The sequence below is a fragment of the Thermothielavioides terrestris genome, chromosome 3, assembly GCF_000226115.1.
Source record: "Thermothielavioides terrestris NRRL 8126 chromosome 3, complete sequence".
NCBI classification, from domain to species: domain Eukaryota; kingdom Fungi; phylum Ascomycota; class Sordariomycetes; order Sordariales; family Chaetomiaceae; genus Thermothielavioides; species Thermothielavioides terrestris.
Genome location: NC_016459.1, coordinates 915,483 through 929,434, shown reverse-complemented (window position 1 = coordinate 929,434; position 13,952 = coordinate 915,483). Strand labels below are relative to the sequence as shown.

The following is a 13,952-nucleotide window of genomic DNA, read 5'->3' as shown; positions in this document are numbered from 1 at the left end:
ACCTCTTAAATCGCTACAAGCAGTCTGTCTAGCTCCGTGGCTTACTCCTTTTCCTACTCCTTTTCGCATAGAACTTCATTCCCACTTGATACCGGATGCTCCTGTATATATAAATAGATGATGACCCCATCTGGGTTAGGCTCTGGGTTAGGGTTGCTCCATGCAGGGTTTGCCCTGTATAGCCCATACGCCCCACATACACTGCCAAGAATATCTTGGCAGTGGTAGGAGCCTCCCCACTTCGAATCGATCATCACACTTACCATCAATCTTCCTGCATACTAATATTGCGTGCCACCGCATCACCACTGTTCTATGACGCGGATCCCATGGCACGACTCGCCCGAGTTCTACCCGTGAACCAGGCGGAACACAACATCAAGAGGAAAGCGAAGCCGCCAGCTGCATGACCCGGAATCCCTCCGCAACGCTCTGATCGGCTGCATCCCCTCGCCAGTAGAGTCTAAAGGCCACATTCAGTCTCTCGAGCCAGGTGTCTTGCACCAGGGCAAACCTAGCGATCGCAGCGTTCTCACGCGTTCTGAACATGCCCACCACTGCCCGTATGCCCGGGGTGACTCTCTGAAACATGAAACCGTCCATCAGTCCCTCCTCTGCCCACAGAAACGCGCTCAGGGGCTCATAGATAAATCGAGACGTGAGCGGGATGTCGAAATTCTGAGCTGCCCGCCGGAGCTGAGGATCGACGATGGCCGGGGAAAGCGAACTCGTTCCCAGCCCTCCGTCGCTCGGCACATCTACATCTACTCCGTGTGTCAGGTACTGCAGCCCCCGGCTGAGTCGTCGGCGCGCGTCACTGAGCCGCTGGAAGGGAGTGCCCGGAAGACAGGCTCGGCAGTCGCAGGTAAAGCCGAGCGCCTGGTGCCTCTCGTGCCTCGTCAGGCATTCGAAAACCGGCGAGTAACAGATCGTGATCTCCTCGCCGGCAAGGATGTCTCTGGTCGCAAAGCTTGCGATCTCGTCTCCGACGTGGCCTGTGGGAACTTTGGCGTTGGGCAAACACGAGTGGTTGAATCGCGAATGGAGGAGGAATAGGCCTTCCGCGGGAGGGAGCGAGACCCAAGCGTCGCTCCCCGAGGCGAGATTGAAACAGTTCTCGGCAAAGGCCATCAGCAAACATGGGAAGATCCGCGTCGCGTTGTCGCGGAGGAGCGCGAACTGCTGTTTCTGCTGCGGCGACAGCTGCTGGAACGCTCGCCCTACATCCTCTTCTGTGATGTCGGCGCGTGCCTTGCGGATGACGAAGAGTGGCTTCTCTTGCAAGATCAGAGCGCCTCGCTGGATCTTCTGCTTGGCGAAGACACCCCAACCCTTCCCGGCGGACGGCTTCAGTTCAATCGGCGCGTCCTTCGGAATGTTCAAGTAGCGGTAGGCTGGACGGGCGAAGGAGCGGGTCAGCCAAGGCACAGCAAGCAGACCGAACGGTTGGAGGCTCTCTTACGGTGGTTCGACGACATGGCGGTCGACACGGTGGCCAGAGATCTTTCTTTTCGGTTAAGGTATTTGGGAGAGAAACGCAGCACACACGGTGAGCAGAGGATTGTTTGTTGTTAGGTTCTGCGTTAGACAGCGTTCTGCGGGTTTCCGCGCCGTGCCTTGTGCGACGGGACGCTGCCTTCAGCGAATGATGAGCTGCTGGCCATTGTTCACCAGACTGCTCCCATGTCCTTCTAGTCAGACTCGCTCGGGAACGAGGGCCGTGGAACAACGCGGCTGCCAGATGGTTCCCACTGAGAGCGAAGAACAGAACTGACTTAGCCTAGGCCATCTGAGTAGTGTGAGTAAGTTCAGGCACGGACAGTCCAGCCCAGAGTCAGTTTGTAGTAGGATGTCCGACTCGGAGAGCAACACGGCCCCTGAGGGAGCAGCAGTTTGTCTTTGCTGATATATTGACTACTGTCATGCGGTTGCCCCAGTGAGCAAAGTTGGAGTTGAAGAGATCCAGGGGTAATATTAATCCCGTCGCACACACATAGGCGGGTGCCAAGAGGTGGCATTGCTAGGTGAATGGATCGTACACTAGTCTTTTGCCCCCGCCGACTGTCTCCGCAACTCCTGCCAGTGAGCAAGACGGATATGACTCAAGAGTCCATCTAGCGAGCTATTTCGCTCGCTTGCTCGCAACTTCTTCTTCATTCACAACCCCGGTCGAGCACAGCTCGTCGGTCCTCCTTCCTGCCCGGCTGATAACACCAGCTCCCGAGCAGCGCCCAATCCCACTCTCCATACGGAATCCACAACCCACACACGCGCGAAAACCCACCCTCCAGCACAAAGCCCTTTACAATGTCCGTCCACGCGGTGGCCCTCTCAGCGACGCACGAGTTCAGCAAGACGCCCGCGGCAGCCATCACGCTGCTCGCCGGGCTCGGCGTGCAGGGCGACTGCCACAGCGGCGTGCACGTGCAGCACCGCTCGCGGCAGCACCTGCGGCCGCGGCCGCCCAACCTGCGGCAGGTGCACCTGCTGGCGCGCGAGACGCTGGCCGAGGTCGGCGTCGCGCCCGGCCAGCTCGGCGAGAACGTGACCACCGCCGGCGTTGACCTGCTGGCGCTGGGGCGCGGGACGAGGCTGCATTTCTTGCCTGCTGCTGGGGCTGATGCTGATGCTGGGGAGGGAGAAGGAGGGGAGGCGCAGGCGCAGGCGGAGGGGCATGCCGCCGGGCTGGATGACCCGCATGCGGTTGTTGTCGTGCAGGGCCTGCGCAATCCGTGTCCGCAGATCGACAAGTTTCGGGAGGGGCTGAAGGAGCGGTTCATTGTGCGCGACGCGGAGCGGAGGATCGTAGGGCGGAAAGCGGGGGTCATGGGCACGGTGGAGGTCGGCGGGGAGGTGAGTGTGGGCATGAGGATCGTGGTCGAGAAGCCGGCCACGTTTGAGCCGCTCGAATGCGTGTGAGACGGAGGGCGCAGGATGACCCGTTCACAACGTACAACATCCGCCGCAGCACAGGGTGATAGCATGCATCTGATCTTGAAGTCGAGCTACAGCAATCCAAGCAAGCATCCGTTCGCTTCTTCTTGCATATCCCTGAGTCGTCCTCAACTTGAACCTGAACCAAACTAGCAGCCCGCCCAGGCGCTCAGCCAACACAGGAGAACGACGCTTTTGGGAATGCCTGGCGTCGATGCATTTGGCTCACGCCGCGCAGGAGAGCTTCCCAGGCCTTCAAGCCGATAATGAACGGTCACATGAGCTGACGAGGAATGGCCACTTTTTGGATATGACAGTCATGTTGAGAAAGACATCAAAGTCTGCGAGAGAAGGAGCCCGCCTCTGGCGAACCGCACTGGTGATCTGTTTAGGAGCTTCTAAGTCTCACCCGCCCTGGGTCCGAACCGTCGTGCATCGGAAGCCGGCAGCCCCGATGGCCAGGATAGATTGAGGCCCGATGAACCTTACAACGCCACCGCCAAATGCCGACAGCGAGCGGGGGCGCCTGTCGGCTTGAAACCGTGCAGGAATAGGGGGCCGGGCGGGACTTTAGCCAGAACTCGCCCACACCCTTCCTCGCAGTCTAAGGGCAGATACCGTCCAGCGTCTTCTATAGGACAGTCTGGCTGTCTTAAAGACCCGTTCAGATTGCCCAATGTTAATCCTGTATCTTGGCGCTGACGTCGAGACCCAAGACCGGATCGCCTGCCAGGTTGGGCTGTGGCCAACCTCAACACATCCCTCTTCCCCCCGTTCCCCCACCCCCGTCAACATCCCAGCCTTTTCTACCCCAGATTTTTCATTTGAAGCTAATGCAGAACACTGCCGAGAATGGGGCCGAGGTGCGCGCTGAGTTGTATGCGCTCGCGTGCAGGAGCCGTGTGGATGATCGTGCAGTCGGCAAGGTTAGAGTTAATCATGCTCCCGGTCCGGTGACGGGGTCTGTAGGAGCATCGTTTGCCGCTGCTTTACGCATGTAAGCGCACGTTGGGTTCCTGCCGGGCTTTTTGCCGCAACAGAGAAAGTCCCCTTTTTCATTTCGCCTTTTCCTTTCCTCCCCCCTTTCTCCCCTCCTGTCATCCCAGTCCGCGATGGCGGTTGCGACTCCGGTCGCAATGCAACGGCCGCCATGCTGCCAACACCCAGAGCACCCGTAATCGACCCCCAACGGGCCGCCGAGAACAACAGCACCGCGTACCTGATCGTGATCAGCATCTTTTGGGGCCTCGCCTTCGTCACGGCATGCGTGCGATTCTACACGCGCGCCGTCGTGGTGCGCTCCTTCGGCAGGGATGACGTCTTCATGGTGCTGGCGGTGGTGAGGTGTCCTGTCGCGGCTGGTAGAGGATAGAAGGACTGCCGATAGATAAGCTGACGCAGTTCGCCGTTCAGCTCTGCGCAGTTGCTGGTCTAGCCTCGTGGATCGTCGAGTGCCGGAGCGGATTCGGCCGACATCAGGACACGATCCCGCGGGCCGAGTTCGTCAGCTTGATGGAGGCGCAGTTTTACCAGTCCATCATCGAGGCCTCGTTCGCGTTTGGCTTCCTCAAGATCTCCATCGCCCTGTCGCTGCTGCGCCTGAGCAGGGGGAGTTGGTACAACAGGATCCTGTGGACCTTGATAGGTGGGCGGGCGCTCTGATGCTTATGTCTGGGCCGCACTGACAAGGGCTTCGAACCAAGCATTCACCTGTTTCTACACCCTCTTCGCCTTCGTCACCATCTTAACCGTCTGCAGGCCCATCGCGGGCCAGTGGGACGCTAGTCTCCGACCGAAGTGCTACAGCAGGCTGATATACCGGGATTTCGGGCTGTTTAACGCGGGTTAGTCTGCCACGCTCCTCGATGGACGTCAACCGCCGGTGCTAATTTGGAGCTCATCCCTTAGCATGCAACATCTTCACCGACGTCGCCTTCGCGACTCTGCCGGTTCCCCTGATCTGGAGCCTCCAGCTGCAGCGACGCATTCGCCTGTACCTGATCGCCATTCTCAGCGGGGGATATTTGTACGCTTGCCTCCTCCTTCTGGACGCGGACGCACCCTCTGATACAAAGCAGTGCCGTTGCCTTGGGGATCGTCAAGGCGATCTTCATCATCGCCTACGTTCGCGAAACAGACGGGACTTTGTAGGTTCCCGCTCCTTCGCATCACTTGGACGCAACACTCTGGACCAAGAAACTAACATCCACACTCTCCAGCTTCCCCGGCGCGCCCTTCTTCGGATCGTAAGCCTTCCTCCCTCCTCCCAACCCCATTTTCCCCATCCATCATCCCGCCCTGCCTTAAAGAAAGACCAAAGTCCCCTTCCCCCCTCCCCCCCAAACATTTTAAGCTGTTATCCTCACATCGCTTTCCTCGCACAACCAGGCTGCAGCTCGACATCGGCATCATCGCCGCCTGCGCGCCGACCCTGCGCCCGCTGCTCGGCCGCGCCCTGCACCTGTCCACCTCGCTCGACCCCTACCGCGGCGCCAACTACTACCGCGCCGGCAAGGCGCTCGACCGGCTGCCCCGCCCTCCCGTGCCGGCGGCCGCGCGGCGCTATCTCCACGGCCGGCGGGGGGGAGGTCGGGATGCTGGGGACGTGGATGTCGAGGGGGATGCGGAGGCGGATGCGGATGGGGTGTTTCATATGGATGTTGGCAAGGGCGGGTGTGTGCGGCTGGTGGGAGGAGGAGGCGGGAAGCAGTGGCGACCGGGAGGAGGAGGAGGAGGAGGCTCGTTCGAGACGGTGAGGTTGGGGTTTGCGGGGGCGGTGGTGCATGCTGAGTATGCTGGTCTGGCGAAGGGGGAGGCGAATGGCGTTGGTGGGGGTGGGAAAGGGGAGGGCAGCCGGAAGGGGAGCGCGAGGACGTTGAGTGGGAGTGGTGGCGAGGGGGCTGTGGTCCGTGGTCCGCCGCATGTCGCGGGCGGGATGGGGTTGAAGGGGATTGTCAAGACTGTTGAGGTTCGGGTTGAGAAGTGAGGCGGCTTGGGCTGGCTGCAGGCGACGATGATGAGGCTGCTGAACGTTGGCTGGACGTTGCCTCACTCATCTTTGCCGTGGACCGCACGGAAATATGCGCGATCCCAATCTCAACTACCCGCGGCCGTAGGCCGGCTTTTCCCGTCTCAGCGTTTGGAAGTGGCTCGATGCCGCGGGCAGAAACGCAAGCGCGGGTAGGGAGACCACTACACGAGCGGGATTTCCTATGACCGAATCCCGGCAGGCTATTAGGAATAGTCTGCTCTGGATCGTCCCCGAGGATGGCGGATGGTCGCCACCCTCGAGCTCAGTCTTTACCGCTGGTTCGAAAACAGCCACAGCCACAGCAGGGGCGAAGATAGCGGCGGCAATCTTCCAATGGGAAGTCACACGCATCCTTTGAGCAATAACCCGACTATGACGGGTTTTCCAATGAAAGGACAGATGGACGAGAATGGCCGCGTCGTAGGTTTATTTATGGCGACAGCAAGCATGGTTGGATCGAGGAGGCGGGCACCAAGTCTTGTCCTGTATACCTCTGGTGCCAAGGTGCCGAGAAAGCAATGCTTGCTTTTGGCAAGACAATATTGGATGCTGGGGTCGAACGGGAAGTGCACGTTACCTATGTGGCTAGCACGCCCTGTTCCGTCGACCGAGGAACCCCCAATGCTCATGAGGTTCTCGCAGTCCACCGATGTGTCGTACCCAAGGTCCAAGGAGCAGCCTAAACACAGACGCAGAGCTAGTCCAGCCTTCTGATTGTGGAGAACAAACAGATGCGAGGAGGACGGTGGCCGCGGCCTCTTTGTCTGATTCTCGACGCGCCGTCCCCGAGCTGACAGCCTGCAGGGTCCTCTAGAATCGTAGCAAACTTGCTAGTAGTGACTAGTCGATCTCCCATGACCTCAGCACGGCGAGATAACATTCGCGTCCTTCGCCTCTTGCCGGAGAACTCCGTGTTGCCGTACGCGAGACGCACATTGCTCTTGCTTTCAAACTTCACTTCAACAAAGCAGCACGCCAGCTCTTCGCTGCGCTGCCTTTCCAACCCACCCATCAACGAGCCCTCACGCGTCAGTAATGGTTGGTGCGACTCACAGTTCAAGCATGGGCCCGACTCGACGGTACGCAGCGGACATGTTGAACAATCTGCGACAACTGAAGCATCACCTACCAAGCCAGCAGCCGCCTTTCGACCACTACAGAAACTCCAACTCAAGACAAGCCTTGGAGAAATCATACAGTCCCTCTCTTGGCCCAGGGCGTATTTTGCCGCACCTTCGTCCCCCACGTATTGAGCCTTGCGCAAATACACCAATCCAAGGCCAAACAAAAACCATCGAAAAATCAAAAACTCCGGTTTCCTTCCGCTTAGAGGTATCAACAAGCCCAACACACCGTTGAAAGGTCCTTCCATCCAATCAAACTCCCCTTGCTCCATCCATCCAATTACTGGTATCATTTCCCCCCCTTTCCGTTGAAACCACCCGCTTCCCTCGTGAACAGCCCGCCACAAGCCGCACTCATCCCTGGTCGTGCCCGGCCAGCACCATAGGGGGCGACTCGCCCGACTCCTCGCCCTGGCTCTCCATCCCGCCGCCGCCCATCACCGCGATCCCCCCAGCTCCCCCAGCACCAGCCCCTGCCCCAGCACCAGCACCACCGACCCCGATCCTCTTTGACAACCCCGCTCCCCCTAGCCCAGCCCCCACCGCCGCCCCAACGCCAGCGCCAGCGCCAGCGACCCCGACCGCCCCGCCCTTACTCTTGAGCAGCAGCGCGAGGCGGGCCTCGTTGCGCTCGCGGCGCAGGCGGGCCTCGGTCTGGCGGGCCTTGGCGCGCTCGGCGCCGAGGAAGTCGGCCTGGGAGCGGGCCTCGTCGCGCTCGACGCGCAGCCGCCGCTCGATCTGCCGCGCCGCGTACAGCTCGTTGCGCGCCGTGCTGAGCTGCAGGCGCGCCTCGTCGCGCTCCAGCGCCGTCTGCCGCAGCTCGGCCTGCAGCGCGGCGAGCATGCTGTGCAGGTCTTCTGCGTTGGCGGGGGGTTGCTGCGGTCCGGTTCCCCTAGGGTCTGGGTTGCTGGGGGCCGGGGCGGAGGTGGGGGCGGCGGCGGCGGTGGTAGTGGTGTTCCAGGTCAGGCCCATCGTGTTGATGTTGAGATGGGGCGGTGGCGCGTGTTGTGGTGTCGGCGGAGCCTGGGGGAAGCTGGTGGGCGCAGAGCGGGCGAGGTGGCCTTGGAGAGCATGGTCGAAGTCCGGGAGTAGGGGTTCGGTCGGAGAGAGCTGGTATGGCGACTGGTGGTGTTGCTGGAGCTGCGGCGCAGGTTTCAGCGCGTGGACGGCGGCCGGGAAGTGTGTTTCTGTGGCAGAGGTGACGTGGAAGTCGTCGGGCGACGACCCGGCTGCGAACTGGTTCTGGCCGAGGTATGTCGTGAAGTCGGGACCGTCGTAGGCGAACGGGTCGTCGTACAGGCCGCTCATTGGCATTGCTGCTGCTGCGGCCTGCTCCACGTTGTTGCGATTGTGGATCGGGCGAATTTAGGCTGTGATCCCCCCCAGTGCCGAGCAGCTGGGCCGCGTTCGCCGTTCGCTGTTCGCTGGGGCCGGGCCAAGGAATGTCGCTTCAGCTCCACTCTTTTGACGTCGGTTAATAGCAACTGCCGTTTGGCGAGACGCGTGATAACTCGACCTTATCAAGGTCGAGAGGTTGAGGCGGTTGCAAAGAGGTTAAAATGTGTGCGCGCGCGCGAAGGTGGACTCGAAGGGTGGATTCCGCCTGGGCCCGAGTGGATATCGGCGGGAAAACCGCCTCCAGTTAGGGGATACTCCGCAGTTAGGGGTTGCCGTGGGCGCTTGGTTGGGCCGTTTCAGCGGTCGGTCTGGGAATATCTTCCGCTGGGAGAAAGTAGTCTAAACGTCGCGCGTCGCGCAGCCGAGAACACGCTCAACGTCGGCCGAACAGCCAACCTCTCGCCCAGGTGGTGTCGGCGAGAAGAAACCCGCACTACTCGCCATCAGGAGGGTCGTCAGCCTCGGTGAGGATGCAAATTTGCTCATGTGACCGGGAGAGGGACTCCGCAGAGCTAGCTTGTCGAGTCGCTTGCCAAGCGCCTCCCCACCACTTACCCCAGGATTCCATCGCTGCAACCTCTTGGCGGGGAACTCTCGTGGGGTAAAGTGACTGTGTGCCAGGGGGCCAGACCGACAGCAAGCCGGTGCGGAAATAAGGTTTCCGCCTGACGCTGCATTTCCTGAGTACAACGGGTATCCCTTAACTTCAGGTATCTTTCGGCGATAGGAAGAGTACTCTGGAAGGAGAAGCATGGAAAGGAAGGATATCAGAAACAGTGTGGAAGCAGAATGCAGGTCGCAGAGGACACTCCCTCAATCAGCAGAGAATAATGGCCCGAGGTCTTTCAGTTAACTGACTTACCCCGCTCAAGCTAAGGAGGACTCAGTCGGGGGCAGTTGGGCACCTACCTAACAAACGAACAGCCGTGGCATTGGGGGATGTGGAGCCCAAACTCCCGAGCACCGAAACAGGAACACTGCCTTCCGGGCTGTCACCAGAGCTCTTGCTCTCGACTGCCCGGTATGGATACCTAACCGTTCTTTCATCTTACCTCTCTGGGCGACAGGCTGCTCTTTCCCTGCGCGAAACGATTGATATTTTGGTCCGGCATTTAGCTTCCTGTGCAGCGCCTGGAGGAGAGCTGCCGAGCTACCTAACGGAACGGGGAGTTCCACTCAAGTCAGCGCTAGCCTCAAAACGTGAGCTTCTGGAAGGGTTCCAGGGTTCGGTAGCATGACAGTGGTCCGACATGGAGGCGCTTTACCGAAAGAGATGCCGAACAGATGGCGGCTTCCTCTCGCAGCGCTCGAGCCATGCACACGCACTCCGAATGCATGCCCAACAAGAAGGATGGAAGGAGCGACTCGATGTGGCTGAGGCCTGACTGTGTGCAGGGTCGGGGAAATCCTTCCTTCCTTGACATTGCAGACCAAACTCGCAGAGGCAGGGAAACCTCGACCCAAGCTGCGAACCAGTTCGCTCCCCCCGCTTGCATTCAGAACTTCGGTCTGCCCTGACTTGCAGAACATGCATGGAAGCTCCAACCATGGGCGCAGAGCGAACGGTCCTTTATGCGTGTCTCGCCCCCGCTCGTGTCTAGATCGTGCTCGCTCCTCGATTGTCAATCAATCGTGGTTGCTCCTCAATCGTCAATCGTACTACTTGCTCCTCGCCCGCCCGATGACCAACCTGAAAGATGCCATGGGCGCATACTTCCCGTCCGCCCGGTAGCTGACTCTCTCCTTCCGATGGACGATCGCCAGAAAAGTAAGGCAGGTAGGTGAGGTGCACGGTACGGATACTCTACCCGGACCTATCGGCATGGCCGCCAAGGACAGTGGGGCGCGGGTGGCCTGGATCGGGCAAGCCGTGCCGTGTCGATGCTGCCGCATCTCTTCGGCATCACAAGATCCCGACCCATGAGATAGGTACCTGACCTTAGTCATCGGCTGGTTGGGTTTGGGAAGCACTCACATCCCAGGGCCTCTACACTTGAGCTTGCAGGAACCGTGCGGAAGCAAAATCGCCGACAATGCCGGCATATTCCCCGAGATGGTGTGCATGGCAAGGACCGCAGCGTGAGGACAGAATAGCGTCTCAGCCACAGTCTAATATATATACTACACAACGGCCCTCAATTTTGCCATAAGGCGATGGTCATTTAAGCTTCAAAACAGGGGTCTCCCTTAACTAATTGTTATTGCTATCTACCTTCCATGTCTGTTAACAAATAACAGCTGTAGGGTACATTGCTATTAAGATATTTTTACTGCTTTTGATTGGTCTAGCTCTACCCCATCATTTTCCAATTGTTGTTTTCTCTTCCCAATTGATTTGTTTTCCTTTTTCCTCTTTTTCTCTACGCGCCTACATCGTGGGCCACGCCGCCGCATCGTGGGCCACGCCGCCGCATCGTGGGCCACGCCGCCGCATCGTGGGCCACGCCGCCGCATCGTGGGCCACGCCGCCGCATCGTGGGCCACGCCGCTGCATCGTGGGCCACGCCGCCGCATAGTCGAACTGGGCCGGCCGTACGCAGGTGCCTGGGCACCTGGGACAGCCGCAGGCAGGTGGGCACCGGGGGCATACTGTGGGCACCGGGGGCACAACGCGGGCACCAGGGGCATACCGCAGGCACCCGGGCTATACCGCGGGCACCGGGGCTATACTGCGGGCACCAGGGCTACAACGCAGGCACCAGGGCCATACTGTGGGCACCGGGGGCACAACGCGGGCACCTGGGCCACAACGCGGGCACCGGGGGCATACCGTGGGCACCGGGGGCACAACGCGGGCACCAGGGCCATAACCCGGGCACCGGGGGCACAACGCAGGCACCAGGGCCATAACCCGGGCACCGGGGGCACAACGCGGGCACCGGGGGCATAGCGCGGGCACTGGGGGTATAACACAGGCACAACATAGGCAGGTAGGCAACTGTGGGAGCCGTAGGCCGGGAGGCAAGCCGTGGGCCAGGAGTACGTCGGTAATGCAGGTAGCCAGTAGTAACAGTAAGCAAGTCATGTGATATAAAAATGCAGATAAAAATTCCACGAGCCCGCGAAGCGGGCTCCAAACCCCTAGTCAACATGGACTCGACTTGACGAAATCAATCAACAAAAATACAAAACAGAAATATTCAGCAATTACAGGTATCAATTTCAAACCCCAGACTGCTTCCCACAGAGTGTTAATGGCAACCCGACATCAGACTAGGTATGGTACACTTCAGGAAGGCGAGTTGATAAAACCAATATTCAAGGCTGACCAGCCTACGCTGGCAACGGCAGCTCCCGTACGTCGCGCCCAAAATCCTCCTTGCTGTTTTTGAACCACACATACACAATGGTAAGCCACTCCAAGAAGATCATGCCGAACCAGCTCCTGTCGTGAACCTGCTCCCACCGGAACACGGCATCGTCGTGGGCCTTCTTGATGACGTCCCTCCGCAGCGCCTCGTAGTCGGCAAACAATTGCGGCACCGACCGCGTATCCCTGCGGCTGAAGACGTGCGCGAGCAGCACGCCGTCCTCGATCGCGAGCCCGCTGCTTTCGCCTTGCGGCGGCGACTGATTATCTCCGTCGTCAGCTTGCGAACAAAGACCGTCGAGAAAATTGCCCAGATGAGACGGGGAGATGAAAAAAAAAAAAAAAAAAAAAAAATGAGAAGGAGGAACCTACGGCATGCGCAGCATCCCCCAACAACAGCGCGCGGCCCTTGGACCACACCCCTCCGGCCGGGAGCATATACACGGGAAAGGACACCCACTCCTCGCACCGCTGCACGGTCTCCTCCACGCCGGCGAGCTTCCCGCCGCGGAAGCGCCGCAGGAAGTCCTGTCTCACCGCCTCCATGTCCTCGCCCGCGGCGCGCCGGCCGTCCCGGCCACCGTCCGCCGGTTCCGGCCGCGCGATCACCGTGGTCAGGTACAGCTTGGTGCGCGAGGGCTCGAAGAAGGTCACCAGCAGCGAGCCCAAGCGGCCGCTGATGATGCTGGACACGTTGACGGCGGGCGAGCCGTCGGCCGTCTCGATGCCCGCGCGGCCCGGCTCGCGCACCGTGATGAAGCCGTACGCGCTCGCCCGCCCCGAGTACGTCTTGCGCCGCGCCGGGTCGACGTACGTGCTGCGCACCACCGAGTGAATCCCGTCGCACCCCAGCAGGATGTCGCCATCGAGCGTCTCCTCCTCTGGCTTGCCGTCGGCGGCGCGGGAGGAGGAGGAAGAGGAGGACGACGCGGTGGTGGTGAAGCGCACGGCGATGCTCCCCTCGGGCGAGGCGGCGTCGCCCTTCTCCTCGATGTGGGTGATGGTCACGCCGTAACGCAGGCGCAGCTGGTCCTCCGGGACGGCGCGTGCCGTGGCGACCAGGGCCTCGACCAGGTCCTGGCGCAGCACGCGGAGTGCGTCGACGTCGGGCCAGACGCGGCCCAGCGTGCGGCCCGTGCGGTGCGAGAGCATCTCGATGTAGGGCACCCGGACGCCGAGCGGGCGCAGGCGGGCGCCGACGCCGAGCGCGTCCAGGTAGCGCATCGCGATGGGGGTCAGGTTGACGGCGCCGCCGAGCGTCTGGATGTTCGGGCGCAGCTCGAGCACCGTCACGCGGATGGGAGAGGACGGGGTGGATTGCTGGTGTAGCGCGAGGGCGGCCGCGAGACCCGCGGGGCCGGCGCCGACGATGATGGCGTGCATTGCGATTGTGCCTGGGACTCAGTCGGTTGTGCTAGGAATGTAATTCCTTGCTGGCAGTAACGACTGCACGAGAAGCACTCAGGTGCAGCAAGACGGGCGCACAAGTCCCAGTCGGATGAGAGGGCGCACATCGGGGTCGCAGACGCCATCGTCGCCGGAAGAGGAAGGGGTTATATGAGAATCTCAGCATGGCGTCGATTGAGACAAAGCTGCTTGAGGTTAAGCTTCTGCACGCAGGGGCGTGTTGGACAAAGCAAGCGCCGCGTGGCTTGGGCGCTAACTCACGATGCTGACGTCTCCAATTCTCCGCTCGTGTTCAAAGCGAGCGCCGGGTCTTAGTGGACGCTGCTCACTTTGATCCCCCGATGGCTGAAGAGCTCCCGCCGAGCCTCCTATTCTTACTGGTCAGTACTGTACACATCGCCAAAGGGTGAGTGGGGCCGCTACAACAGAGAGCATCACCGACAGTGAGAAATCGCAGACTCGAAACAACAACAACTTCACGACACCTAAACAAAACAAAACAAAACCAGAAAAAAAAAAGATGACCTGAATTCTAACTAGAACCCGAATCCTAACCATGACCCGAACCCTAACCTCCGGAGGGCTGGCGCCGGCCCACGCATCCCCGGCGTACTAACCCGTTGGCGATAGTGGAGACCTCACCTCGCAATCTCTTGGCGATCTAGGAACTTTTGACTTGGCGGCTCTTAAGCCTCCAACCACAAACGCACCCCCCTACCAGGTAGTGAGCTACTGTGAAAATTTGATT

The 13,952-nt window shown here is 60.3% G+C and overlaps 6 protein-coding genes across 6 annotated transcripts; 3 read left to right on the top strand and 3 right to left on the bottom strand.

The window, feature by feature from the left end:
* Positions 1–378: 378 nt before the first annotated feature.
* THITE_160711 (uncharacterized protein) lies at positions 379–1,478 on the bottom strand (the record flags this gene model as incomplete). Its single annotated transcript, XM_003653938.1, has 2 exons — positions 379–1,394; positions 1,463–1,478. 2 exons carry the CDS (start codon positions 1,476–1,478, stop codon positions 379–381), a joined length of 1,032 nt encoding a protein of 343 aa, XP_003653986.1.
* A 576-nt stretch (positions 1,479–2,054) lies between these two features.
* THITE_2116527 (uncharacterized protein) lies at positions 2,055–3,048 on the top strand. The gene has a single exon (XM_003653937.1). The coding sequence runs from the start codon at positions 2,308–2,310 to the stop codon at positions 2,917–2,919; it is 612 nt and encodes a 203-aa protein (XP_003653985.1). The 5' UTR covers positions 2,055–2,307; the 3' UTR covers positions 2,920–3,048.
* Positions 3,049–4,084: 1,036 nt separating this feature from the next.
* Positions 4,085–6,215, top strand: THITE_2078416 (uncharacterized protein; the record flags this gene model as incomplete). Its single annotated transcript, XM_003653936.1, has 7 exons — positions 4,085–4,273; positions 4,348–4,579; positions 4,638–4,778; positions 4,843–4,960; positions 5,010–5,081; positions 5,154–5,180; positions 5,323–6,215. 7 exons carry the CDS (start codon positions 4,085–4,087, stop codon positions 5,918–5,920), a joined length of 1,377 nt encoding a protein of 458 aa, XP_003653984.1. The 3' UTR covers positions 5,921–6,215.
* Positions 6,216–7,059: 844 nt separating this feature from the next.
* Positions 7,060–8,397, bottom strand: THITE_136625 (uncharacterized protein; the record flags this gene model as incomplete). Its single annotated transcript, XM_003653935.1, has 2 exons — positions 7,060–7,596; positions 7,639–8,397. The coding sequence occupies 2 exons, from the start codon at positions 8,395–8,397 to the stop codon at positions 7,444–7,446; spliced, it is 912 nt and encodes a 303-aa protein (XP_003653983.1). The 3' UTR covers positions 7,060–7,443.
* Positions 8,398–10,864: 2,467 nt separating this feature from the next.
* On the top strand, positions 10,865–11,371 carry THITE_25363 (uncharacterized protein; the record flags this gene model as incomplete). Its single annotated transcript, XM_003653934.1, has 1 exon — positions 10,865–11,371. A coding segment is annotated over one exon (507 nt), but the record flags the coding sequence as incomplete, so codon positions are not given.
* A 389-nt stretch (positions 11,372–11,760) lies between these two features.
* THITE_2051261 (uncharacterized protein) lies at positions 11,761–13,180 on the bottom strand (the record flags this gene model as incomplete). Its single annotated transcript, XM_003653933.1, has 3 exons — positions 11,761–12,057; positions 12,170–12,670; positions 12,746–13,180. 3 exons carry the CDS (start codon positions 13,178–13,180, stop codon positions 11,761–11,763), a joined length of 1,233 nt encoding a protein of 410 aa, XP_003653981.1.
* Between the last annotated feature and the right edge of the window lie 772 nt (positions 13,181–13,952).